General features: G+C 36.0%; 3 protein-coding genes across 3 annotated transcripts; 2 read left to right on the plus strand and 1 right to left on the minus strand.

Moving 5' to 3' along the window:
• Nucleotides 1-496: 496 nt before the first annotated feature.
• On the plus strand, nucleotides 497-2169 carry LOC113289139 (protein IRX15-LIKE-like). Its single transcript, XM_026538319.1, has one exon. It carries the CDS (start codon nucleotides 939-941, stop codon nucleotides 1914-1916), a length of 978 nt encoding a protein of 325 aa, XP_026394104.1. The 5' UTR covers nucleotides 497-938; the 3' UTR covers nucleotides 1917-2169.
• A 2225-nt stretch (nucleotides 2170-4394) lies between these two features.
• Nucleotides 4395-5471, minus strand: LOC113291427 (F-box protein At4g22390-like). Its single transcript, XM_026540963.1, has one exon. It carries the CDS (start codon nucleotides 5469-5471, stop codon nucleotides 4395-4397), a length of 1077 nt encoding a protein of 358 aa, XP_026396748.1.
• A 1904-nt stretch (nucleotides 5472-7375) lies between these two features.
• LOC113291428 (F-box/kelch-repeat protein At3g06240-like) lies at nucleotides 7376-8497 on the plus strand. The gene has a single exon (XM_026540964.1). It carries the CDS (start codon nucleotides 7376-7378, stop codon nucleotides 8495-8497), a length of 1122 nt encoding a protein of 373 aa, XP_026396749.1.
• The last annotated feature ends 18084 nt before the right edge of the window (nucleotides 8498-26581 follow it).

Here is a 26581-nt window from a genome sequence, read left to right on the forward strand (position 1 = left end):
TTCTGCTTTATCTTACACTCTTTACTCCTTGTCTCCCTCTTTAACTAATTTCAACCAAAAAATATCATACTAGAGAACTGCAAAAAGGGAAATGCTATTCAAAGCACTAAAACAGCACTCTACTTACAGCTCAAAGCATCTCAACCATACATCTCTCAAATGAATAACCTTTTTATACAAAGATGTGTCCTGGCTGAATTGTATATAAAAATAGAAATTCAAATTAAAGTTTAATCTCTAAATATACGTCATTTGGGGTTAATTTAGCCTTGTAAAATGAAAAAAATTCACTATTAACGCATTTCTGTCCCTGCTTTTGAGTATCATTATGATGAAAGCGGTGACCTACCTACAACTACAACACTTGGTTTTCTCACCTCAAAAAAACCACTTCTTATTAAAAATCTTTTCCTTTATTTTTTATTTTATTTTTTACAAATTTAGTTTCTTTTTCAGTAGAATAATGCTTGTGTTGGTTGCTTCCGTTCCCTTCAAGTACGGATCAATGTGGTGGAAGAAGAAGAAAAATATGTGAACAAGCCTTGATGAAACTGAGCCTGAACCCTGAAGTTAGTAAGTTACAATGACATCTTGCTAGTTTCTGGTTACTCTGTCTCATTCTTTATCTCTACCTCCTCTTTTAACTCTTCCTCTGAGTTCCTCCTTCCTACTTTTAATCGTCATCATCATCTAATTAATCAAACAAAAATCATATTTTTAACTGTGGGTCCCAATTAAACCCCTCCTCTCTTCAATATTTCTCATGTTTTGTTTTCTTGATAAGTGTATCGCATCTAACCAATTCCTTGTCTTGTTAAAAAAGAGAGAAACTTGAAGAAAGAACTCAACCAGAAAAGAAAAAAATAAACAACCTCTCTGGGAATCTGGTGAGCAACTCGAGCAGAGTTCGCAAGACAGCTGACGGGTAGGCGGCAAAAATGAAGCCCAACAGTACAATGATCACAACAACAAACAACACAAAACTGATTCTACTGCACCCATCGATTTACAAACAGGGAGGATCTCAGCGTTTATGGTTACTAGCTTTCATATCTTTCTTCACATTTGCATTTCTTCTTACACTGCTCAATACCAGAGATTCTTACACAGGCAATATCAACAGTACCATAAGAACAGGAGGAATATCAACCAGAGCCTCTTCTCTTACATCTGAATCTTCAAATTTGCCAAAATCACTAGCTGATACTCTTCTTCATTACGCTTCTAAATCAAATGATACAGGAAAAATGACAGATTCGGAACTAAAATCAATTTCTCAGGTTCTGAATTCATGTCCATCTCCCTGTAATTTCCTTATATTTGGTCTTACACATGAAACCCTTCTCTGGAAAGCTCTGAATTTCAAAGGAAGAACTGTGTTTGTGGATGAGAATGAATATTATGTATCCCATTATGAAAAGAATCATCCAGGTATTGAAGCGTATGATGTTTCGTACACAACAAAGGTAAGTGAAATGAAACAACTTTTGATATCAACAAGAGAACAACTGAAGAATGAATGTAGACCGGTACAGAATTTGCTGTTTTCAGAATGTAAATTAGGTATAAATGATTTGCCAAATCATATTTATGATGTGAGTTGGGATGTTATTTTAGTTGATGGTCCAAGAGGGTATTCTCCAACAGCACCTGGTAGAATGTCTGCTGTTTTTACAGCAGGGGTTTTAGCAAGAAGCAAAAGAAATAATGGTGGTGCCGGAGATAGGAGGACTACTCATGTTTTTGTTCATGATGTGAACAGAGAAGTTGAGAGAGTAAGTAGTGATGAGTTTTTATGCAGAGAGAATTTGGTTGAATCAGTGGATGCACTTCGTCATTTCGCACTTGGAAGAATGGATTCTAAATCAACTCAATTCTGTACTACTCAAAACCCAACTTCTCAATCATCTTCTTGAGAATAATTGGAAAGGAGGACAAATTGTGATTATTGTTTTTTTTTCTTACTTTACTCTGTATTAGTTTTTGTTTACATATATATGCGCCCGTTCTTGTAATTGAAATAGAGTTTCAAATTTCAAGATTTGTGTTTTAAGATCAATTGTGAGTAGAGATTGAGAAAAACATGATGGTGTCGGTGACCAAAGAATGGTACTACGAATTTGCTTGGTTCGTAAATCACAACTTTAAACTTTTTGATTTTTTCTTTTCTTTTTTGTTATTCAACTTATTCTCTTGTTTGGCTTTAATTGGCTCACGTGAAAATGAAAATATGTCGGTGGAGGAGGAGGAGATGGGAATCGGATCACGTTATGGCTCGTCCTTGGAAAGCACCCATACTGCCTGCAGGCCAGCCCAGGTTCAAGGGGGGGTGGGCACTCGGCAGTAGGTAGTCAGTTAATGTGTCACATTCACACGTTGGGCATTTAAAATGTCACGCCCCTGGGAGGTGTTCAATTTGCACAAGAGTGTACAGTATAAATTTGCTCTAGAATCCGGTGACTGAATCTGGGATGTGCTTATCGGTTGGCACAGAAAGCCGGCTCATGTATGTAAACCGATGTTCTTTTTTATGTTTTTGCTAGTACCCTTGTACAAGTTTTTGAATGTGGCTATTGTCTTAAAGACTTCTTCAACGATTTGCATAAACCGCTAGCCAGCATGTGTCAATACCAGGTCGACCATCCAGAGTGATGTTGGTTGTATTTATATAAGTTGCATCACTCAAAACTAACGCCATAATACACACCTTGCCAAGTGTATTCCAAAAACACCAAGCGGACATTATATTTGTTTTTTTTCGATTTCTGCTTATTGTTGAATACACAGACAACAATTCTTGAGAGATCTGACTAGTTCAGAAATCATATCTTATATCCAAATCCGAAGTCCATATCATAAGTCAGACTGCAGACCTGTAATGATAATAGTATGCTGTATTTTGGGTACTTGATCGGGAGAGTAAAACAGACGGATAAAAGACAGAATTTAACCACACCACATTAATGTGGGAAGCAAAATGGTTTCTGTACGGAATCTGTGGATTGACCATTCCATAATTTGTAGGCCCTATTTGATTTTATCATCCACGCATCTGGAAGTTTCCCAGTTCGGTCCCTCTGTCGCAAAAGAGAAGTTGTCCTGCCTACTGAAATTCTATCATCAAAGGAAAGGACCTTATCTAAGGTTCTAGCATGTCTCACTGTGTGTGTTCCAGTTTCAATTCTTACAAAAACCCTATTCAATGGACTGCTTCTAGAAATGCATAAGCTGGAAACACTCGACTAATACTGAAGAATTATACCAGGAGACAGTGTTTGGACTGATGGATGTATATTCAACATTTGTCAAAAACTTGATATGAATTCTCTAGATGAGTGCATGGCTCAAGAAAGGTTAGCAGACAGTGTGATAGACACCACAGAAACAGGTTTCACCTTCACTTGGTCCCGGTATTTAGCCAGGATGAGCATATACTTATTACATATCTGGTTTAGTCCAAGAATCCATTAATCCAGGAAACAACTAGTGTTGCTAGACATTTTTACTACATGCTCATATATGTAGATAAAGAACCAATTATTCAAGACAACATTGTTTGGAAGATGATGATAGTCTAAGGAGACTCTATTATGGTTTTAATTCCAACAAACAAACACAAACACAAACACACACACACACATAAACCAGTTGCATATTAAAACATGAAATTCTATAATTCTGTCGAATTTTGCTTCTTTCTGCACTTCACTTATACTGGCTATGGTTTCAAGAGACACAGCGTAATCAAATCGCAAGGCTCGAGTAAATGCACAATGGTACATGGAAAAGTATATAACAAGTTTGTACATGGAAAAGTATATAACAAGTTTAATCAAGGAAGTGAGAGCTTGGGTAAGGTCTGATTGCCGGCCATAAACATGTTCCATGATCTGAATTATAAAGTCTAAATAAGGTTCTAAAAAACAAAAGCAAAAGCATGAAGTAAATTACAGCTGCAAAAGTTCATGGACTAACATGTGAAGAAGTTCAATATCAGCAAAATCAGGGTTTGTTTTGTAGATCGTAGATGCTTGTTCTGTACATGAAAATGCATCACTGCCGACTATACTTGTCGATCAAACCTGCTACTTAGATTTCGATAACGAAAAACTAAAAAGACAGTGCCTATCATGGTCACAGGTAACATGGAGGTTGTAACATGGAGCTGCCTAGTTAAGTAGTTAGTGCCCAATGGACCAGGAGAATCTTACATTTAGTTTAAGAAAATAAAAATGCCCAGTGGCAAATGATACGACACACCTGGGATTAAATCGCATCAGAATAGAAATCCTTGGATGGGTCTGTTTGCTTGGTTGCTTGCCCTGCTTGTTTACGAATAGCTTGCGATGATTAGTTGTGTCCCTTACTTCCTTTACTTGTCCATGTGCCAGATTCTAGCAGATAGATTCTTCTCTGCCTTTCAGTGATATCTTGCTTAATGCCTGTGCCTGAGTATTAGGATGTTCTTGCTCCCTTTCATAAATCCTAGGGTTAAGCGATACTAAACTCACCAAGTAAGTTTCCACACTGCAATTTTGTCCCAAAAAGTCACGGATCTTGGAGACTTTAGATTTTTCGGGAACCGGTACCAGGTCATATGTAACCAAATTAGTATAGTACAAATATTTTCTCTTAACAGCGAATAAAACTTCATCATTCTTGAATTCCCATACAAACTTACTATTGTAATAATCTACATGACCGTGAGCATCCATTAAATCTTTAACTGGGATCTGCCCAACATACAATTTATTCCAGGATTCTCTCGTTTTGCAATCATTCATCACCCAAACTTCATAAGTATGATAATGATCATATACTATTAAACAAAGGCATCCTCCTAAAACACCCAACGTCTTGACCCTATTATGACTTTCATGATGATTAAACTCTTCAACAATTTGTGTACTAATTGGAACCTCCCTGAAATTATCGCCTCCACTATCAAAAGAAACAATACATTTAGAATTTCCACTAAAATCAGAATTGACTGGATCTCGGCATGCTATCCACTGAGGGGCTCCGTTAATAACTGTTGCAGCTTTATGATAACCAGCATCTAGCTTATAGGGAATGATGTCGGGTAAGGTTTTCCACGAATCCAATCCTAATGTATATACCTGAACTTCAGAACCATAACAAACTGGTAAAGGAGTCATAGCAGAGACTGGAACAACTTTCACAATCTTGTAATTATCGGTATTGCAATTATGACCAAGCCCGTATATGACTGCGGCTTTTTTACGGATTAATTTCATATTGTAAGCTGGTCCATGCTTGACATTTAGAATTGATATTTCCTTGAATTCTTTGGTAGATGGGTTACAAAGACAAAGGCTCTCCTCCAAATCAGCTACAGACGCGTGCATATCTTTAAGGATACTCAGCAAAATCAAGCCATTGTAAGAACCACGAGTTTCGATCCCTAAATATGGATACTTGACCAATTGAGATTTGAATGGAGAATCCATTTGTAAATAACTACCATCAAATGCTGATGATGATGTGCTTTCTCTTAATAGCAAATTAAAATTAATTGAATTTGATATTGAGAAACAATTAAACTTCCCACTTTTCTTGTTGTGATTAAGATGTTCTTTAATAAAATGAGGGTCTTTGAACTTACTTTCCCAGTCTTTGCAAATGCATCGGAATCCTCATATCGTATTTACCGGTAACCTTGAAAGAATCTCATCCATAACACCGTCGGGGAACACGCTCGACATTTTTAAAGCGCAAATTCAACGATTTGTTCTTATTCTGAAAAAATAAATCAAATGTTAAAACAGAAAAGGAAACCGTTACTGCAATTTGGATGAATATCAACTATCAACATCCAAACTTGCCACTCAACATTCATTTCTAGAAATTGATAATGAGTTACTGTAATTTACAACAACGGACTCAAAACAAGCACTTTACAGATAGGAAATATTAATAAAATAACCTAACTAAGATGATATGCCAGCTGACAGTTAAGTGTATGCTTTTGTTACACTCTCGTTATACAAAAGACTATTTCATAGACAGATAACAGAACGGAGTAGCAAAAAAAACAGAAAACGAGTAAATGGTATCAAATTATGATCAGTGATGGATGAATATGCTTTAGGTGGTAGTATTTTACGCATGCAAATCTTTATATGGACTTGAAATTGTATTTGCTAACAAGTTGAAATACAGTAGAAACTTCATAAAATATGAAAGACCCGGTCATATTATTTGTAAACTGAAACCCAAAAACTGTTGCTAGATGGGATTCTTTGTGCAAACCACCATGAGAGGGTGTTGTGATCGGCAATCTAAGATTTCACTGACTAGTAACTCCTACACATGGAAAATGGAACTAGAACCAAACCAACACTAGAATCAAGTCTTGGAACCAAAAGTAGTAGTTGCGGAAACTCGCTATACATACAAGGGCAAAACGCAACAAGCAGAGGTGTCGGCTATCAATACCACTCACATTACCGAAATTAGAAACCTTGACTTAGACAATCGACATTTTAATAAGAACTTCTGAATTGGAGTATATTCTAATAATTTAAAGCAAAATCTGAATATCCTAGGGAAAAATCTGTTAAGACTCGGATATTAAATTATTCAATCATGGGATGCTCTAGTTCCTGTAGTCCTCAGCTAGATACAAAAACCATGATTCTGTGACCAAATGGAGAGAGCTAGTATTTTCAACTACACATTTAATGAGTCTAACAATGGATAAGCTTAAAACTGGATGATTAGTGGTCTCAGAATAAACTAACAGATCATATTGAAAAGCCAATGATAATCACTCATACATAAGTAACCTAAAAAATGATACAGAGGAACATCTCATAAACCCTAACACAAGTAAAACGAGAATAAATGGAAAACCAATTCTAGATAAAGAATATAAATACAATGATACCTGAAGATTGTTATTCCCAAATCTTCTTGACAACACCCTTAAAAATACCCTCTGGAGCAGCAAGAGTACTACCAGTAGGGGTGAAAGAATACCCAAATATTCTCTCGCAGCAGGTGACGGGTAGGACTAAGGTTTGACGCGGGTTAGAATGTTCGAAAAAGATCAACCATGGAAGATCTCCATCTCTGTTTTTTTTTCTTTACGAAAATTATGAGATGGAAGAAAAACCGGAAAACATTTTCAATCACTACGTTTTGAAAGATGGGGTAGTTGAGTCATTTTACATGTTTTCCTTCGGAGCTCAATCGTATCGTCTGTCGGATGTAGTTTCCTTTTTCCATCCAAATTCAGTTTTATTAGGAAGATACAAAAGTATATAAACCCTATATAGGCACATGGAAGCAACTTCGGCAAAGTATGAACGAGAAGAGGAAGATGGACGAGATCGGAACCATGAATGAAATAATGCCGCATCTCCTGGAAGAAATTATCATCGAAATCCTTTTGAGGTCATCTCCTAAATCTCTCTCAAAATTCAGGTGTGTATCAAAACCATGGAGCCTACTATTTAATAACCTTAAGCTTATTGAGATGATCAAAAATAACTTTAGTATCATGCTTATAAGTGGTTACGATATGTACTCTATAGATAACGAATCATTATCATCATCATTACCTAATAGTATTGAGAGGATTCATCGCCCACTTATTGGTATTTTCCGTGGGATTAGTGTTGTGGGTTGTTGTAATGGCTTGTTTTGCATACGCAATACTGGACATCATGATTTTAGTTTATGGAACCCATCTACTGGGGACTGCATAAGAATACCAAGTCCACCTGGTGATCAATTTCAAGTTGGTTATTATTGGAATGGCCATGAAGGGATAGGGTATGGGTTTGGTTATGACTCCAAGACCGATGATTATAAGTTGGTGTGTTTTATAAGCTATTTCAACTTGAACCAATCCGAAGCAAAGATCTATTCACTTAGATCGGGTTCATGGGAACAATTCAAACGAACTCAGAATATCCCTTGGTTACTATCTTCGCGATCACCCAGATACGGGGTGTTTCATAACGGGGCTCTTCATTGGCAATCATCTTCTTCTTCTAAAGCCTTAATTGCTTTCCACGTGACAGATGGGCTAACCAGAGGAATCTCACCACAAAAAAACTCAAATTTCGACAAGTTTTATGGCACTCCATGTATTGATGTGTTGGATGGGTGTCTTTGCATGATTTATTGTAATGTAAAACTTGGTTTTGAAGTGTGGTTGATGAAGAATTATGGAAAGAAAGAGTCGTGGACTAAGACTTACAGCATCTCAAAATTGACATCACTTGAAACCCGAAGTTTCGGGGGCTTGAGAAGGATCGAGTGTTTAAAAACTGGAGAGATTCTATTAGAGGTTTATTACAACGAGAAGAATGGGTTCTATAAAGAAGCTTTGGTTTTATACGATCCAAAGAATAAAACGTCCATGGATTTGAAGCCCGATAAGGGTACATGGTCTTCAAATTCACTATCATTCCATCGTTATGTTAAGAGCGCGGTTTCAGTTTCCTTCAGTACTAAAGCCGACTAATTATGATGGAACTCCGCTTTCCAGCTTCACATTGAAATATATGATATTAGTGGTTATATGTGTGAATTTTTTTATAATTATTTATTTATAACATTAAAACCTATGATATTAGTGGTTATATGTGTGACTCTTTTTTTTTGATTATTTATAGAGTCTCTTATTTGTTTTGAAGAGTTAAAATTTGTTCAACTAAGGTAATACATTTATATATTTTTAAGCAAACAAACAACTTTTTTCCAGGTTATTTTTGTTGGCACATGAATGAGGTTAGTAGCTAAGTGATGCATATCGTAACCAATACAAATTAGTGAATTATCTTTCCACCTAATTAACAAGTAATATAGTGTAGTCAAGTTCTCCACGAGGTGCAAGAGGTTTTAATTGTAAAGTGTCTTAAAAAGAGAAGTTTAGTTTTAGTTTTGAAAATCAAAAGAAAGTACAAAGCGATTATAAGTTTAAGTTGAAATCAACAAGAGAAATAAAATCAAGGAATGGTTCTTCGTTACAAAACAATGATTCGCGATATGTTTTTATCCACTTGTTATTAGTCACATATTATCACCAATCGTAGGTAAACTAGCTAGACCATTGCTAACCCCTAAATTTGATGTTTCACCGGCGACAGAGGTTCTCGCATATCGGTCTATTTATCTAAACCACCTAGTAGTAGACTACTCTAGTTTGCAATTAGGACACATAAAAGTGTCGGGATTAGGTTTCTCATATGTTAGAGTTCTCCCTTATATAGTCTTTCAAATCAGGATTGCTTACAATTAAAGCTAAGATAGCTTAGTAACAAAGCATTCAATATTCACCATTAGATGAACTCCTCATTTAAGATTCAAGCTAAGTCTGCTTAGAAACTAAGCAATCAATCTCCATCGTTAGATGGTATTAGCTTGACACACACAAATGAAATATATCTATATTTAGATATGGATGAACCGTACCCAAACGTGTATACTCGGTTGGCTCAATAATAGTTAACAGAAGTTAGCCATATTAACACTTATAACTTAGCCATATTCATCTAACACTTCTAGATCAAACATGATGATTAATCAATCATGATAGATAATCAAATGAATCTAAATATGTTTCAAAAGAGTTGTTGGTTTGTAGTTGTACAAAGTACTTATACAAGAACCAATCCATGATAATGCCACGGTTTGTAAAACTAGCTAGTCCACATACCTTAATACATTAAAGCTCAAAGGACTTTAAGTTCGCAAACAAGTTTGCAACAAATCATGAATTCATGAGTATGAAAGTCATAGTTTACCGATTTTAGAACATAACCGCTCTGTTCGCAAACAATGTACGCGAACAGAAGTTCCGGACTTGGCCTTGTCTAGCCCGTTCGTAAACAGGGTACGGGAACACAAGTTCTTGAGCTTTTCATGGGTAAACCATTTCGCAAACAATAGTTCCGGACCTGAACTATACTTACACAGTTAGCATATAAAGTATACAACCTGTATTATATCCTGACATGGTAGTCGTTCTAAAACTCTCATTTGATCATTGAAACATCCTTGGAATACAACAATGGTAATCTTACACATACCACTAGCTTCAAGTAATTAATAGATTAATACGAAACTTACCAAGTTGACATCAAATGATTGTCTCACACATATCATATAGGATGTTCAAGGTAATTTTCACATGATCATCTTTGACTTAATATTTAGTTTCCAACAAATAAATTGTCTCCAACTAAAATCGTCAAGAATACGATGAACTTAGCTAAAGCTAAAAACTTCCAACACATATTTCGAGAAATAGATAAGCGAGATAAAATCGAGTCGAAATATCAAATGTGTATAATGTAAAAGTCTATATAGATATATGACTTAGTCTCATTAGAAGATAAAATAGAATAAATTTCTGCGTGATAGATAAGCTGTGTTTCGGGTTTTCAACTTTTTCTATTGGCACACACTAGTTAAAACCGATTCAACCTTTCTCTGGTAAAGGTTGCTTTTGTTGTTTTTCTTGCGAGAGGATGACAACATGCTGGGGGAGAGTTCTTATTTGAACTTGCGCTTAATGATATATTTTTCTGGGGAGAAGAGGCTGCGGAATCTGAGGTCTCATTTGTTAGTTAATTGTTTTCCTGTTTAAGAAAATCCTGTTTATATTGCATATATTTTTCTTTTGCTTAACAAAATTTCGGTACAATTAATATGTTCCATTATATTATGTATGGATGTTCGTGTATGATTTAATTGTTTCCGGTTAAGAAATACTGTTTCAATTTATTTGACTTATTGTTTTGTATCTTCTTTATTGTTGGGTATCAAGTGTTTTTGCTTAACGAAAATTGGTGCAATTTCGGTGCTATAATGTCTATGTTTGTTTCAATTGATTCCGGTTATGAAAATAATTGTGCAAGTCAATTTATTTTGGTTTGTATGTATTTTTTAGGCTTAACGAAATATGAGATCATTTGTTTAGTCCAAATTGATTTTGGATAAGAGAAACTAAGTTAATTCTGATCTTAGTTAGACTTATCAAATTGGAGGATTCGGTTATTCAAGTATAATCGAATGCCTTGACAAGAAAAACTAGTTAACTAACCTAGTGTTTGTCTTGTCTAAAGAGAATTTTCTGGATAATTAGAGCCTCATGAGAGAAATAAAGTTAATTCTGATCTTTATTTGGTCTTATCGAAATAAGCGATTGTACATACACAATCGGTTTAACAAGGAAATTAGGTTTCTTAGTCGATTTGTTAAACTATTAGGGAAAATTTCTTCAGGATTTTTTTTTCTTGATAACATATTAAAACCAAAGTGGTATGTGAAACCTTCGTGCTTAATTCTTATAGGTTGTTTACAAGTCTTTTAGATTTGTAAGATCCTTTCGGTTTTTCCTTTATTTGCTCGAATCTTTGTCATTTTGTGATAAAAAGGGGAAGAAATATATGGAGTAAACAAGTGATTTACAATCACTAAGGAAAGGACAATTGTGCTTAAACGTTATATCTAACGAAAGAGTAAAGCATTGACTAAGGGGGAGAAACATATCATATTGTTGTTATAGTATTTTGGACTACAAAAGAAGGAATAACAAAGATGTTCGGATTGAATATTTACCTTGATTATCTTAAGGGGATAAAAATCTTTTGTTATTCTAATCTAAACAAAGACATTTATTGATTGAACATATGCAGGTTATGTTAGAGCATTGCTCGGTCAACCTCGCATGCATTGCTATCTCAAGCATGTTTGTCAATGTTAGTGATAAAAACTATAAGTCTTGATTTCTAGTCTATTATAGCTAAGTCTCAGACTAGGATATAAAGTGTAATTGATCTCAAGGACTTCATGGCGATTCATCATACAAGAAGAAGAACTACTCAAGGAACCGGTGGAACTTCTTGACAAAAAGGTATGTGAAGACTTGAACTTATCTATCACTCAAAAGTCTATCTACTCTATCTTTTACTCTTTGAGACAAGAAGTCGTATGCTATATATATATACTGGATTATACACATTTGGTATTTCGACCCGAGTATACCTCGTCTATCTATATATAATAACACTTCTAGATCAAACATGATGATTAATCAATCATGATAGATAATCAAATGAATATAAATATGTTTCAAAATAGTTGTTGGTTTGTAGTTGTACAAAGTACTTATACAAGAACCAATCCATGATAATGCCACGGTTTGTAAAACTAGCTAGTTCACATAGCTTAATACATTAAAGCTCCAAGGACTTTAAGTTCGCAAACAAGTTCGCAACAAATCATGAATTCATGAGTATGAAAGTCACACTTTACCGATTTTAGAACATAACCGCTCTGTTCGCAAACAATGTACGCGAACAGAAGTTCCGGACTTGGCCTTGTCTAGCCCGTCCGTAAACAGGGTACGCGAACACAAGTTCTGGAGCTTTTCATGTGTAAACCATTTCGTAAACAATAGTTCCGGACCTGAACTAGACTTACACAGTTAGCATATAAAGTATATAACCTGTATTATATCCAGACATGGTAGTCGTTCTAAAACTCTCATTTGATCATTGAAACATCCTTGGAATACAACAATGGTAATCTTACACATACCACTAGCTTCAAGTAATTAATAGATTAATACGAAACTTACCAAGTTGACATCAAATGATTGTCTCACACATATCATATAGGATGTTCAAGGTAATTTTCACATGATCATCTTTGACTTAATATTTAGTTTCCAACAAATAAATTGTCTCCAACTAAAATCGTCAATAATATGATGAACTTAGCTAAAGCTAAAAACTTCCAACACATATTTCGAGAAATAGATAAGCGAGATAAACTCGGGTCGAAATATCAAATGTGTATAATGTAAAAGTCTAAATAGATATATGACTTAGTCTCATTAGAAGATAAAATAGAATAAACTTCTGCGTGATAGATAAGCTGTGTTTCGGGTTTTCAACTTTTTCTATTGGCACAGATTAGTTAAAACCGATTCAACCTTTCTCTAGTAAAGGTTGCTTTTGTTGTTTTTCTTGCGAGAGGATGACAACATGCTGGGGGAGAGTTCTTAGTTGAACTTGCGCTTAATGATATATCTTTCTGGGGAGAAGAGGCTGCGGAATCTGAGGTCTAATTTATTAGTTAATTGTTTTCCTGTTTAAGAAAATCCTGTTTATATTGCATATATTTTGCTTTTGCTTAACAAAATTTCGGTACAATTAATATGTTCCATTATATTATGTATGGATGTTCGTGTATGATTCAATTGTTTCCGGTTAAGAAAAACTGTTTCAATTTATTTGACTTATTGTTTTGTATCTTCTTTATTGTTGGGTATCAAGTGTTTTTGCTTAACGAAAATCGGTGCAATTTCGGTGCTATAATGTCTATGTTTGTTTCAATTGTTTCCGGTTAAGAAAATAATTGTGCAAGTCAATTTATTTTGGTTTGTATGTATTGTTTAGGCTTAACGAAATATGAGATCATTTGTTTAGTCCAAATTGATTTTGGATAAGAGAAACTAAGTTAATTCTTATCTTAGTTAGACTTATCAAATTGGAGGATTCGGTTATTCAAGTCTAACCTAGTGTTTGTCTTGTCTAAAGAGAATTGTCTGGATAATTAGAGCCTGATGAGAGAAATAAAGTTAATTCTGATCTTTATTTTGGTCTTATCGAAATAAGCGATTGTACATACACAATCGGTTTAACAAGGAAATTAGGTTTCTTAGTCGATTTGTTAAAATATTAGGGAAAATTTCTTCGGGATTTTTTTTCTTGATAACATATTAAAACTAAGGTGGTATGTGAAAGCTTCGTGCTTAATTCTTATAGGTGGTTTACAAGTCTTTTAGATTTGTAAGATCCTTTCGGTTTGTCCTTTATTTGCTCGAATCTTTGTCATTTTGTGATAAAAAGGGGAAGAAATATATGGAGTAAACAAGTGATTTACAATCACTAAGGAAAGGACAATTGTGCTTAAACGTTATATCTAACGAAAGAGTAAAGCATTGACTAAGGGGGAGAAACATATCATATTGTTGTTATAGTATTTTGGACTACAAAAGAAGGAATAACAAAGATGTTCGGATTGAATATTTACCTAGATTATCTTAGGGGGAGCAAAAGCTTTTGTTATTCTAATGTAAACAACGACATTTATTGATTGAACATATGCAGGTTATGTTAGAGCATTGCTCGGTCAACCTCGCATGCGTTGCTATCTCAAGCATGTTTGTCAATGTTAGTGATCAAAACTAGAAGTCTTGATTTCTAGTCTATTATAGCTAAGTCTCGGACTAGGATATAAAGTGTAGTTGAGCTCAAGGACTTCATGGCGATTCATCATACAAGAAGAAGAACTACTCAAGGAACCGGTGGAACTTCTTGACAAAAAGGTATGTGAAGACTTGAACTTATCTATCACTCAAAAGTCTATCTACTCTATCTTTTACTCTTTGAGACAAGAAGTCGTATGCTATATATATATACTGGATTATACACATTTGGTATTTCGACCCGAGTATACCTCGCCTATCTATATATAATAACACTTATAGATCAAACATGATGATTAATCAATCATGATAGATAATCAAATGAATATAAATATGTTTCAAAAGAGTTGTTGGTTTGTAGTTGTACAAAGTACTTATACAAGAACCAATCCATGATAATGCCACGGTTTTTAAAACTAGCTAGTTCACATACCTTAATACATTAAAGCTCCAAGGACTTTAAGTTCGCAAACAAGTTTGCAACAAATCATGAATTCATGAGTATGAAAGTCACACTTTACCGATTTTAGAACATAACCGCTCTGTTCGCAAACAATGTACGCGAACAGAAGTTCCGGACTTGGCCTTGTCTAGCCCGTCCGTAAACAGGGTACGCGAACACAAGTTCTGGAGCTTTTCATGTGTAAACCATTTCGCAAACAATAGTTCCGGACCTGAAATAGACTTACATAGTTAGCATATAAAGTATATAACCTGTATTATATCCAGACATGGTAGTCGTTATAAAACTCTCATTTGATCATTGAAACATCCTTGGAATACAACAATGGTAATCTTTCACATACCACTAGCTTCAAGTAATTAATAGATTAATACGAAACTTCCCAAGTTGACATCAAATGATTGTCTCACACATATCATATAGGATGTTCAAGGTAATTTTCACATGATCATCTTTGACTTAATATTTAGTTTCCAACAAATAAATTGTCTCCAACTAAAATCTTCAAGAATATGATGAACTTAGCTAAAGCTAAAAACTTCCAACACATATTTCGAGAAATAGATAAGCGAGATAAACTCGGGTCGAAATATCAAATGTGTATAATGTAAAAGTCTATATAGATATATGACTCAGTCTCATTAGAAGATAAAATAGAATAAACTTCTGCGTGATAGATAAGCTGTGTTTCGGGTTTTCAACTTTTTTTATTGGCCCACATTAGTTAAAACCGATTCAACCTTTCTCTGGTAAAGGTTGCTTTTGTTGTTTTTCTTGCGAGAGGATGACAACATGCTGGGGGAGAGTTCTTAGTTGAACTTGCGCTTAATGATATATCTTTCTGGGGAGAAGAGGCTGCGGTATCTGAGGTCTCATTTGTTAGTTAATTGTTTTCCTGTTTAAGAAAATCCTGTTTATATTGCATATATTTTGCTTTTGCTTAACAAAATTTCGGTACAATTAATATGTTCCATTATATTATGTATGGATGTTCGTGTATGATTCAATTGTTTCCGGTTAAGAAAAACTGTTTCAATTTATTTGACTTATTGTTTTGTATCTTCTTTATTGTTGGGTATCAAGTGTTTTTGCTTAACGAAAATTGGTGCAATTTCGGTGCTATAATGTCTATCTTTGTTTCAATTCTTTCCGGTTAAGAAAATAATTGTGCAAGTCAATTTATTTTGGTTTGTATGTATTGTTTAGGCTTAACGAAATATGAGATCATTTTTTTAGTCCAAATTGATTTTGGATAAGAGAAACTAAGTTAATTCTTATCTTAGTTAGACTTATCTAATTGGAGGATTCGGTTATTCAAGTCTAACCTAGTGTTTATCTTGTCTAAAGAGAATTGTCTGGATAATTAGAGCCTGATGAGAGAAATAAAGTTAATTCTGATCTTTATTTTGGTCTTATCGAAATAAGCGATTGTACATACACAATCGGTTTAACAAGGAAATTAGGTTTCTTAGTCGATTTGTTAAACTATTAGGGAAAATTTCTTCGGGATTTTTTTTCTCTTGACAACATATTAAAACTAAAGTGGTATGTGAAACCTTCGTGCTTAATTATTATAGGTTGTTTACAAGTCTTTTAGATTTGTAAGATCCTTTCGGTTTGTCCTTTATTTGCTCGAATCTTTGTCATTTTGTGATAAAAAGGGGAAGAAATATATGGAGTAAACAAGTGATTTACAATCACTAAGGAAAGGACAATTGTGCTTAAACGTTATATCTAACAAAAGAGTAAAGCATTGACTAAGGGGGAGAAACATATCATATTGTTGTTGTAGTATTTCAGAATACAAAAGAAGGAATAACAAAGATGTTCGGATTGAATATTTACCTAGATTATCTTAGGGGGAGCAAAAGCTTTTGTTATTATAATGTAAACAACGACATTTATTGATTGAACATATGCAGGTTATGTTAGAGAATTTCTCGGTCAACCTCGCATGCGTTGCTATCTCAAGCATGTTCGTCAATGTTAGTGATCAAAACTATAAGTCTTGATTTCTAGTCTATTATAGATAAGTCTCGGACTAGGATATAAAGTGTAATTGAGCTCAAGGACTTCATGGCGATTCATCATACAAGAAGAAGAACTACTCAAGGAACCGGTGGAACTTCTTGACAAAAAGGTATGTGAAGACTTGAACTTATCTATCACTCAAAAGTCTATCTACTCTATCTTTTACTCTTTGAGACAAGAAGTCGTATGCTATATATAAATACTGGATTATACACATTTGGTATTTCGACCCGAGTATACCTCGCCTATCTATATCTTGAAATATGTGTTGGTAAGAGTTTCGCTTCGATCAAGTTTATCTTTACCTAGTGACAAAAGTCATGATATGTTTCAATCACTTTGAAAATTGCTTTGACGGGAAATCGTGCAACAATTATATAACGTCCTTTAAGAATGTTTCAATGATTGAAATGAGAGTTTAGATTACATAACCAATGATGGACATAAACATTGTTGTGGAAACACATCTATGTATAAGTCCTATTCCTTGAACCAAAGTTTGCGAACTTTGTTAATCAAGAGAAACTGGAAAATGGCGTGAGCCAAGTCTGCGAACTCAGTCCGCGAACTGCCGAACTTCTCATCCCGAGAAATTCTGCTGGAGTTGACAAACTAGACTAGTCCGCGAACCCAGTCCGCGAACCGGCGGAAAGTCTTTGCCGAGATTTTCTGCTGGTGTTTGTAAACTCTACCGGTTGCTTAAATCCGCGAACCTAGTCTGTGAACTTTAGAAAGGTTATATATCTGAAGATGATTTCTGAACTTAAACTTATAAACACTAAGGAATGCAGTTTTCAAACTGATAGGATCAAAAACCTTCAATAAAATATATTGCAAGTGCACAGTGTCTAACTAGTAGAACAATGGCAGGTACAGGTCGTTCCCACGAGGAGTGTGAAATACTCTACCAACTAATACCAAAACAAAATAATCAAATAGATAATGTTTTAACGATTTTTCAAATATTAGGGACAAAATGAAATAATAATAATTCAAACAATAAACAAATGGGACAGGGTTGTTAGGGTTTTCGATTTTCACCAATTCAATCATATAAACTCTACTAATCTCTATTTATTACTCAAGACAAATTTCGAAATCAATCTCATGTCTCGGAAGATGGTATATTAAATTCTAAGATATAGTTTCTCCGCTGTAATTTCCTTCGCTTCATGGGTAGTGATTCTAAAGCATTACTTATCAATCCTAAAGTATACCACGTCAAAGGACCTAACCCAAGTACGAAATATCTATTGAAAAGAATAAATAATCAAGAAAATCACATAAACGATTAAACACCAATCTATATATGAAGAGAAATTACTAGTCAATGAATCATTGTTAGAAATATCATCGTAGAGTTTATAAAATTAACAGGGGGTTAGTCGTGGGAGAGTTCGAGAGATTTTAATGTATTTAGGTTTTCTCCTGTTAGTCCTGAGGGAGTTTGAGGGAGTCTCTCCAAATCTCCGTTAGTCGTGGGGGAGTTTAGATGAGTCTCCTAAACTCTCTAGAAAACACCTGTTAGTCGCTGGGGAGTTTAAAAAAAGATCTTGAACTCCCTGTTAGTCATAAAACCCTACAATACTAGGGAGTTGGTTGCTTTGGGGAGTTCGAAGGAGTTTTTAGTGTATTTTGGTCTCACAAAAAATCTCTCAAAAGAGTAGAGATGTGGGAAAGAGTTTGGTGCGTAGAAAACCATAGGAGAAAGAAGAGGAAACGTTTTTTTCCAGGTATGTTTTTTTCTTCTTTGATCTCCATGATTGTTTATAATAGTTTGATTTGTGTACTATTTTGATTGTTTTTCATATCTTTGATCTCCATGATCATTTATTTTGATTGTGTGTATAGTTTTTTTTTGTGGGTATTCTCTCTCTGTCAAAACCCTAATTTGTGGTTCAAAAGATCTTGGTAAGAAATTGCATGATTTGATTATAATGATATCTTTAAATTCAACCGTTGGAATATGATGAAATTTGAGTATGTCGTAGTTTACCTTGTTATAGAAGTACAGTAAAATTTTCACGCGGATCAGGTCACGTTTGCTACTGCAAAGCTTGTACAATATATGACCATGGTCTGCTGAGTTTAAATTCCGAATAGGGGACTGATTCTTATTTATCTCATTCTCCGCTTATCGGACAAAGCTGAAGGTTACCTACTGTATAAATTTCATGAAGTTCTGATCACTTTAGGTACACCAAAGTGTGAGAAATCCGGAACTGAATTCTGTATGCACGTATTGAAAGTAGTCGGGTTCTGAGTAATGTATCTTTTTAATGAACCGTTGGAATGCTATGATTTTTGAGTGTGTTGTGGAATATTGAGTTGTAAGTGTACCATAAAAATTTAAAGAGGATCAGGTAAGTATTAGTACTGCAAAGATTGGACAATCTGAAACTGTGTTTCGGTGAAACAAAATTCCTTTACAGCTATCTTCATAATTTGTTATGTCATCATGCATTAATTGACTTGCTACTTTGCATGGTGGGTTTGCAAACCGACGATATTGTTTAACACCATTTCGTGGCCAACGTTATCATTTGAAAGGATTTTCTGGTACGTGTAATCATGCGAAAAAGGCTGAAGAATTATTTAACATGCGTCATGATTCTTTGAGGAATGTAGTTGAAAGATTGTTCGGTGTTGTGAAGTCTCGTTTCTTGATCTTTAAGTCTCAACCTCCATTTCCGTATCAGGTGCAAGCGGAGATAATGACAGCTTGTGCAGGCCTACACAACTTCTTACGAAAAGAATGTCGTTCAGATGAGTTTCCGGTCGAGGAAGAGGAAGATAGCCATCCATCAACGCTTGTAAATGACAATGAAATTTTGACACAACAAACTCAAGAACAACAACGTCAAGAAGCTAATGCATGGAGAAAGAGTATAGCGGATGATATGTGGGAAAATGTTCGTGAACAAAGGGAGTTAGAATTGTATGGAGACTGCTAAATTGAAGGGAAAAAAAATTATCTCGTTGCACAAGATAACATACTATTGATACAGAGATATGATCATTTTCATTTATTTTTTTCTTTTGATTAAAGATCAATGTTATTTGCAAATAAGAGTTTATTGTTTCTTAAAAGAGAATGAGTTAGGAGTGAACTCTCTCAAACTCCCTCTAATAAACTCTCTCAAACTCCCTACACTCCCCCAAACTCCCTGAACTCAAAAACACAAAACTCTCTCAAACTCCCTACACTCTCTCAAACTCTCTCAAAATCCCTGAGATTTAGAATACACTCAACTCCCCCGAAATCATTCGAGGACTAACCCCTGTAAATTGACTTCCATCTAAACCCTAACAAATAACTTAGCAAACCATGGAGAAAAAGAAATCAAACAACAAACCCTTTTCTTCTCTCCTTCGGGGCTCTGTCGTCGCCTCCAACCGACCTCCCCTCAGCTCTGTCGCTCCTCGCTCAATAAAAAATCGTACACAAAGCCTCCAAACGAATCTAGTTTCCCTTTTTTCATTTTCTATACCACGTCATCAGCCAACTGAATTATGCCACTTGTTAAGTGATAAACAAAATCACCCAATGAGGTTTCGCCACATCCTCTCTTCCACCACTCAATAGATGTTGTGTGCTCATTTTGCTTCCATATTGCATGCAAAAACGTGATTGCATATATTCCAACAAATACGGAAACATCAGTGTCCTACTCTATCACGGTCCCTCTCTTCTCAGCATCTGATCGGAACAACACTAACTCCAACCGTACTCCATCTTCCTCAAACGACAGAACCTATTTGTGAGATGCTAATTCTTTCGAAGTCGAACACTAGAAACCATAAATCAAACTTCTTCAGGCTCGCAACAACCAATTTCTGTCGATCTAGCCACCGACAACAACTATCACCATCGAGCATCGACTGCACAGTAGCAGCTTCCATTCATATCAATAAGTTCACACAATCCCCTTGCAACAATTCTCTCTACTCGCCAATTCAATATTTCACGATAGCAACCACCACTGACCTTCCTCCACCTGTTACAATGGCGTTCTTGTAAACTGTCGAGAATATGAATTCACGACTCATCAAAGTTGCTGTCTCAAGGATTTCAGCTAAGCCCACAATCCATTGCTGTCGATCACCGTTCAGTTAACCCATCTCTGCCATCGTCGGCCACACCATTCTTCTCAGCTTATTCTTCTTGTGCAAATCAGTACAACCACCCAGTCTCGCTGCCAAGCTAAACTCCATCACTATTCAGCCACATGCAGTCTGTTAACTCATCGGTAGTAATTCAGGCCACTATTCTCAAGAACCGATACCCCATTTTCAGTTCAATTCAAAAACCAATTTCATCCAATAAAACGAAACCTATAGATCCGTAGCTGTTGATGCTGCAATCTTAACGAATTTTCAACACAACCAAGTTCAGGGCACAACAAAACCCACAGATCCATTTTCCTAGATAAGGACACCATCTGCTTCATGAAGAATAAGACCCTCCTTTGTTTCGATAAGAACTGCCACTCGAGATGTTTATTTTTCTGTTAAGAAATGAGAGGTGGTGGATGGGCTGGGCACGTACCACTATTTCATTCTCTTAATTCTTTCTTGAACGCCACCTGCTTGATAATTTGTGGTGAAAAAAACAGGATGCTTTCATTATACCACTACGATATGTGGAGAGTAGCCACGTCCACCATCTCAATATTAAATCGGCTACACGTAACTAATCGAGCAAAAAAATCTCTGACTCGGTGTATTCCATCAGTGAGAGGTGCTAGGAACAAAGGTATAGTTAGGCTGAAAGCCCACAATTATCGTCTCTCTGATGTCCGGAGAACTCTAGTGGTGCTGATACATAGTAAATACCAGGCCAACCACATTTTGTCATTTTTGTCACAAGCGCTTCTGATTAAGCCGTTCATCCACCAACGATCGGATTCACTCGTATTTTCTACAAAAGTATTAAAATTGCATTATTAGCCAAAATATCGAGTCCTAGCTAATATAAATATGGGCATAAAATGTAGCACCTACATGCTTATCACAAACCGTGGCTATAAAGTTCATGAACCGATTCGAGTGAATCAAATCATCTTTGCTTTAATTGTGTCTTGTGTAGTACATAAGATTTCCTTACAATTGAACAACTCTCTAACTGGTTCTTTGAGTCATTTGAACTAGTTATGGTGAAGAAGAACATGGTTTATATGAGATGCTCATATGGCTAACCTTTTGGTTGACTATTATTGAACCAACAAGTGCATACGTGGTGGGCCCGGGAAAGCGTATAAAATTGAAGCGAAATGAAACGGGCCTACAGTAATACCGCAAGTGCACGGTCGTCAGTTGTAGCTCGTGCAAGTACGGGTCGATCCACAGAGACTGGGTGTGTTTTGTAGTGTTTCTAGCTATTTGGGCTCTAAATTGCTATTGGGCTTCTAATTGTGCTTTGGTTTTGGAATGGTCTTGGATTCAGTTGGCTTTGATGAATTGCTTTGGGCCTTTGAGTTCTTTGGGAATGAACTGGGTTTAGTTGGCTGGGCCTTAGGCTTGAACAGAAGAACAGTGGGCTTTTGTAATGACTGGACTGGGCTTGTGCTGTGAGCCAAGCTCAGTTGCAGTAGCAGCAGTGGCTGTAGCACATGGCAAGAGAAGTGGTGGCATCAACAGCTGCAGAAACTCAATGCAGGGGCAGCAGCAAGGGAGAAGTTGAAGTAGCAGGAGAAAATAGCAAACAAAATGAAGGACAAGTGAAAGTAAAACAGTGGCAGTGAAGGAATGAGGAAAAGTGACAGTGCAATGAAACTAAACAAGAACAATGGAAGTAAACCAAGGCCTAAGCCAAGGGCAGGGGTGTGAAGAGACAGTGAAGTAAAAAAAAAAGAAGGAAAAAAAAAGCAAAGCCAAGGCAATGGCTTTAGGCATTCATCTAGAGTGGGAAGAGAACCATCTTGCTCACAGTCACTAGTGAGCACTAGTTTCTCCCCACTGCTCAATCACTCAATGCTCTAAGGCTCTAACCTAGCATTGACACACAACAATAACTAATCCTAACATTTGAGAAGCTAACAGTTGACAAAACAAGAGAGATGAAAGAACACTAGGATGTTGAATCCACCATTAACCTAAGGGGTATTCTACTCACAGCTAAAATAGTTACCAAGTACTAATTGTCTGATTAAATAAAACTAGTCAAGGGCTTAACAACATTGGACATGAGCTGCACATGATGAAGACTATCTTATTGATTCATGGTTTCATCTAGTCCTAGCATTTGAGGTTTAGAACATACATAACAAGAACATTAGAGAACAGGAAACATAATAATGAACAAAAGATGAACAATGAAGGAACAAACATCACAAACATCACATAACAACAGCTTAACATGAACAACAATTTGAACAGAACACATACATGATTAAACAGGAACAGTGCATGAAACAGCACAAATTGAAGAGACTCAAAAAAAAACATTAACAGAACATAACAGTTCTGGACACTGGCTTGCTAACCCAGCATAAGCCTTTACATCACACATCGGTTTCCTTTTATAGTTTTACAAAATATCCCCAAATTTCGAAACCCTAACTTGCAAACCCTAATTTTTGAATTGAAAAGTCCACTCACCTAATCCCTGAATTGATGTCGACCCATGCCTATTCTCTCTTCTCTGCTCCTCTCCATGTCTTCAATTGCGTCTTATAAGCCTCACCTAATTTATTGATTTATCACCTAGGGTTTCAGTGGTGAAAAATCAATGAGTTAGATGGCTATAGAGGTAGGGGAGGTAGCTACGGCTACGGTGGTGTAGGTGGGTTTGTGACAGTGGAGGAAGTGGCGATGGCAGGGGGCAGTGGACATGGAAGAGAGGCAGGAGCAGAGCTCGACTGCAACTGTCGGGGGAAGAAGAGAGTTTTTGGGGAAAAAGATTTGGGGAAGAAGAACTTGTTTGGGTGAAGTCGATGGTTTTTGGATGCTAGGGTGTGACGGGTGTAGCGAACTTTGATGAACAACAGTAAAGAGCGTTGGATGATCCCATATAGATTGAATCGAACGGCTACGATGGAGAGGTATGTAGCGACCGTTGGATTATGAGATACAACAAAACTGACGGCTTCAGATGGAGTTAGGTACTATGGTGGTTTGACAGGAGCTTCGGATTTTGATGCACAATGTAGGCGACCGTTGGACAAGATGGACCAATCTGACGGCTCTCATGGAAAGGGGTATGGATAATGGAATGGATTTGGGTAAGGGTTTTGGGGCCTGGGTATGCCAAGCCCATATCTTCTTTAGAACAATTCTTCCTCTTCAAGCCCACTTCTCGTTGATCCGGCTCTTGCAAACATCATTCTTCGCTTCCTCCTCCTCGGGAGTCTTTGCCGTTCCTTTGCTCTTTTCGCTCCGTGAGATAACCATGCTTTATTTAGTACCTAAAAATGCAAAATTAATTAATAAAAATATTTATTCTCGAAAACAATGAAAATACAGAATATGGGTTAAAAATGGAGAATTAAAGCACAAAAGATGAGTTAAATGCCAAGAAAAATATATATAAATATGCACTTTTTAGCACTCATCAATACGTTTGGGTACGGTTAACAAACCTAGAAACGTGCATTGTTAAGTGTGTATAACAAGCTAAGTTTTCGATCTAACGGTTGAGAAATATTAGCTTGAATCTAAATCAGGTTTTCATCTAACGGTGGATATTGTTTGCCTTGTGACCAAGGCAAAACCCTGATTTGAAAGACTATATAAAAGAGACATCTAGTATTGTGCAAAACTAATCCCCACACCTTACGTGTGATACTAGTTTGTGTACTAGAGTCGATTCTCCTTTAACCTCTGGTTTATTTTCTCAAACCGGATTAAACGACTTAAAGACTTCATTGGGATTGTGAAGCCAAACCGATACTACTTTTATCGTAGTTGTGTGATCTAATCTTGCATCTTCTATCGTACGAGTACAATCAGATTGATTGGCTTGAGATTGATATCTCCGATAGGCAAGATATAAAAAGTAATCACAAACACTTCGTCTCATCGTTTGTGATTCCACAACATCTTGTTTCGCTACCATATGATTAAGATTGTTGTGAGGTGATTGATTAATCTAGGCTGTTCTTCGGGAATATAAGACCGGATTATCAATTGGTTCCTGTTCACCTTGGTTATTATCAAAAGATGGAACAAAACCTTTAGGGTTTATCTGTGGGAGATAGATTGATCCTTTGATAGACTTGTCTGTGTGAGACAGATTTGTTTATTGTCAAAGCCTGCGATTTTGGATCGTAGCAACTCTTAGTTGTGGGTGAGATCATCTAAGGGAATCAAGTGCGCAGTATCCTGCTGGGATCAGAGGCGTAGGAGCTTAATTGTACCTTGGATCAGTGGGAGATTGATTGGGGTTCAACTACAGTCCAGTACAAAGTTAGCTTGGAGTAGCCTAGTGTCTGTAGCGGCTTAATACAGTGTGTGTTCAATCTGGACTAGATCCCAGGCTTTTTCTGCATTTGCGGTTTCCTCGTTAACAAAATTTATGGTGTATGTGTTATTTCAATTTCCGTATTATATTGTTTTATCTTTATAATTGAAATAATACAGGTAGTGCGTTTGAATCAATTAATTGGAAATCCGACCTTTGGTTGTTGATCGATATTGATTGATCCTTGGATATTGGTCTTTAGTACCATCCAATTTATTCCTTGTGTTTGATTAAAGAATCGATGATTTCTATTAGCTCGAGTAAATCAAAAAAAGAGAGAGATATTAACTCCTCGATATACTTTAATCTAGATTGAGTCTGAATGTCTAGTTGATTCACTATTAAAGTATATTGGAGTTAGTCCATACAGATTTATAAGCGAAATATTGGGTGGTGTTGTTAGACCCCCGCTTTTTCAATTGGTATCAGAGCAGGCAAACACGTTCAAGACCTTACAAGTCTGTGTTTGTAGCGATCTGACTCTATGGACGATAAAATCTCTACGAGCGCCTCACCCGAAATAAACCACAATCTCAAGGAGTGTTCTAAAACCCTTGTCCTTTTCAAAAGGAACATTGATGAAACTCTGAGAGATCCCTTATGGAAAAATGCAATGCATGAAGAGTTAACTCAGTTTCAAGGACAAGAAGTATGGAATCTTGTATCTTGTCTTCCAAATGAAAAGGTAAAAATTCTTGATCATAATTCTATTCAAACCTTTGCATTCAATGCTGTTTCTGACACAAGTGAAACTTCTAGCCTGTCTTGGGCTGATGAATGTTGCTCTAATGGCGATTCGTTTGACAAACCATTAATGACAGAAAGAATCAAAGAATTTTTAAAAAGAAGCCTTAGATGTGACATACATCTTTCGTCAGCATTTACCGCTAATGATTCCGTGAAGGAAAAATCTTTAAGTGTCAACGAGTTGAATACGTCTAATGGATGTGATGAACCCTCAGCTCTTGCAACCGAAACATCCTCATACTCAAGTCCTGATTCAAAATTTGAGTCTGACACAAAGATTTTTGAATTCTTGAATAGAGAGGTTCTTCAAGAAAATCTTCAATTAAAAGCTTCATTTAAGAAACTAGAATAATTAACCCAGGTGAAAACTCTTAAGATAGATCGTCTCAATGATGAACTCACCAGAACCATTGCTCTAAAGGAAAAAGAGATTAACACTCTTAAGGATGATCTACAAAGATTGTCTGGAAGCTCTGACAAAATTTAAGCAATGCTATTTGGTCAGAAGTCCTTTGGAAACACAAATGGTTTAGGATTTAAAGGCAAAACTGCTGGCATTGTCAACCCTGTTGCTTCTATTAATCATGGATTAAAGGTTGACAGTTGTGATAAATAGAAGGTACTT

Source organism: Papaver somniferum, chromosome 6 (genome assembly GCF_003573695.1).
Source record: "Papaver somniferum cultivar HN1 chromosome 6, ASM357369v1, whole genome shotgun sequence".
Classification (NCBI taxonomy): domain Eukaryota; kingdom Viridiplantae; phylum Streptophyta; class Magnoliopsida; order Ranunculales; family Papaveraceae; genus Papaver; species Papaver somniferum.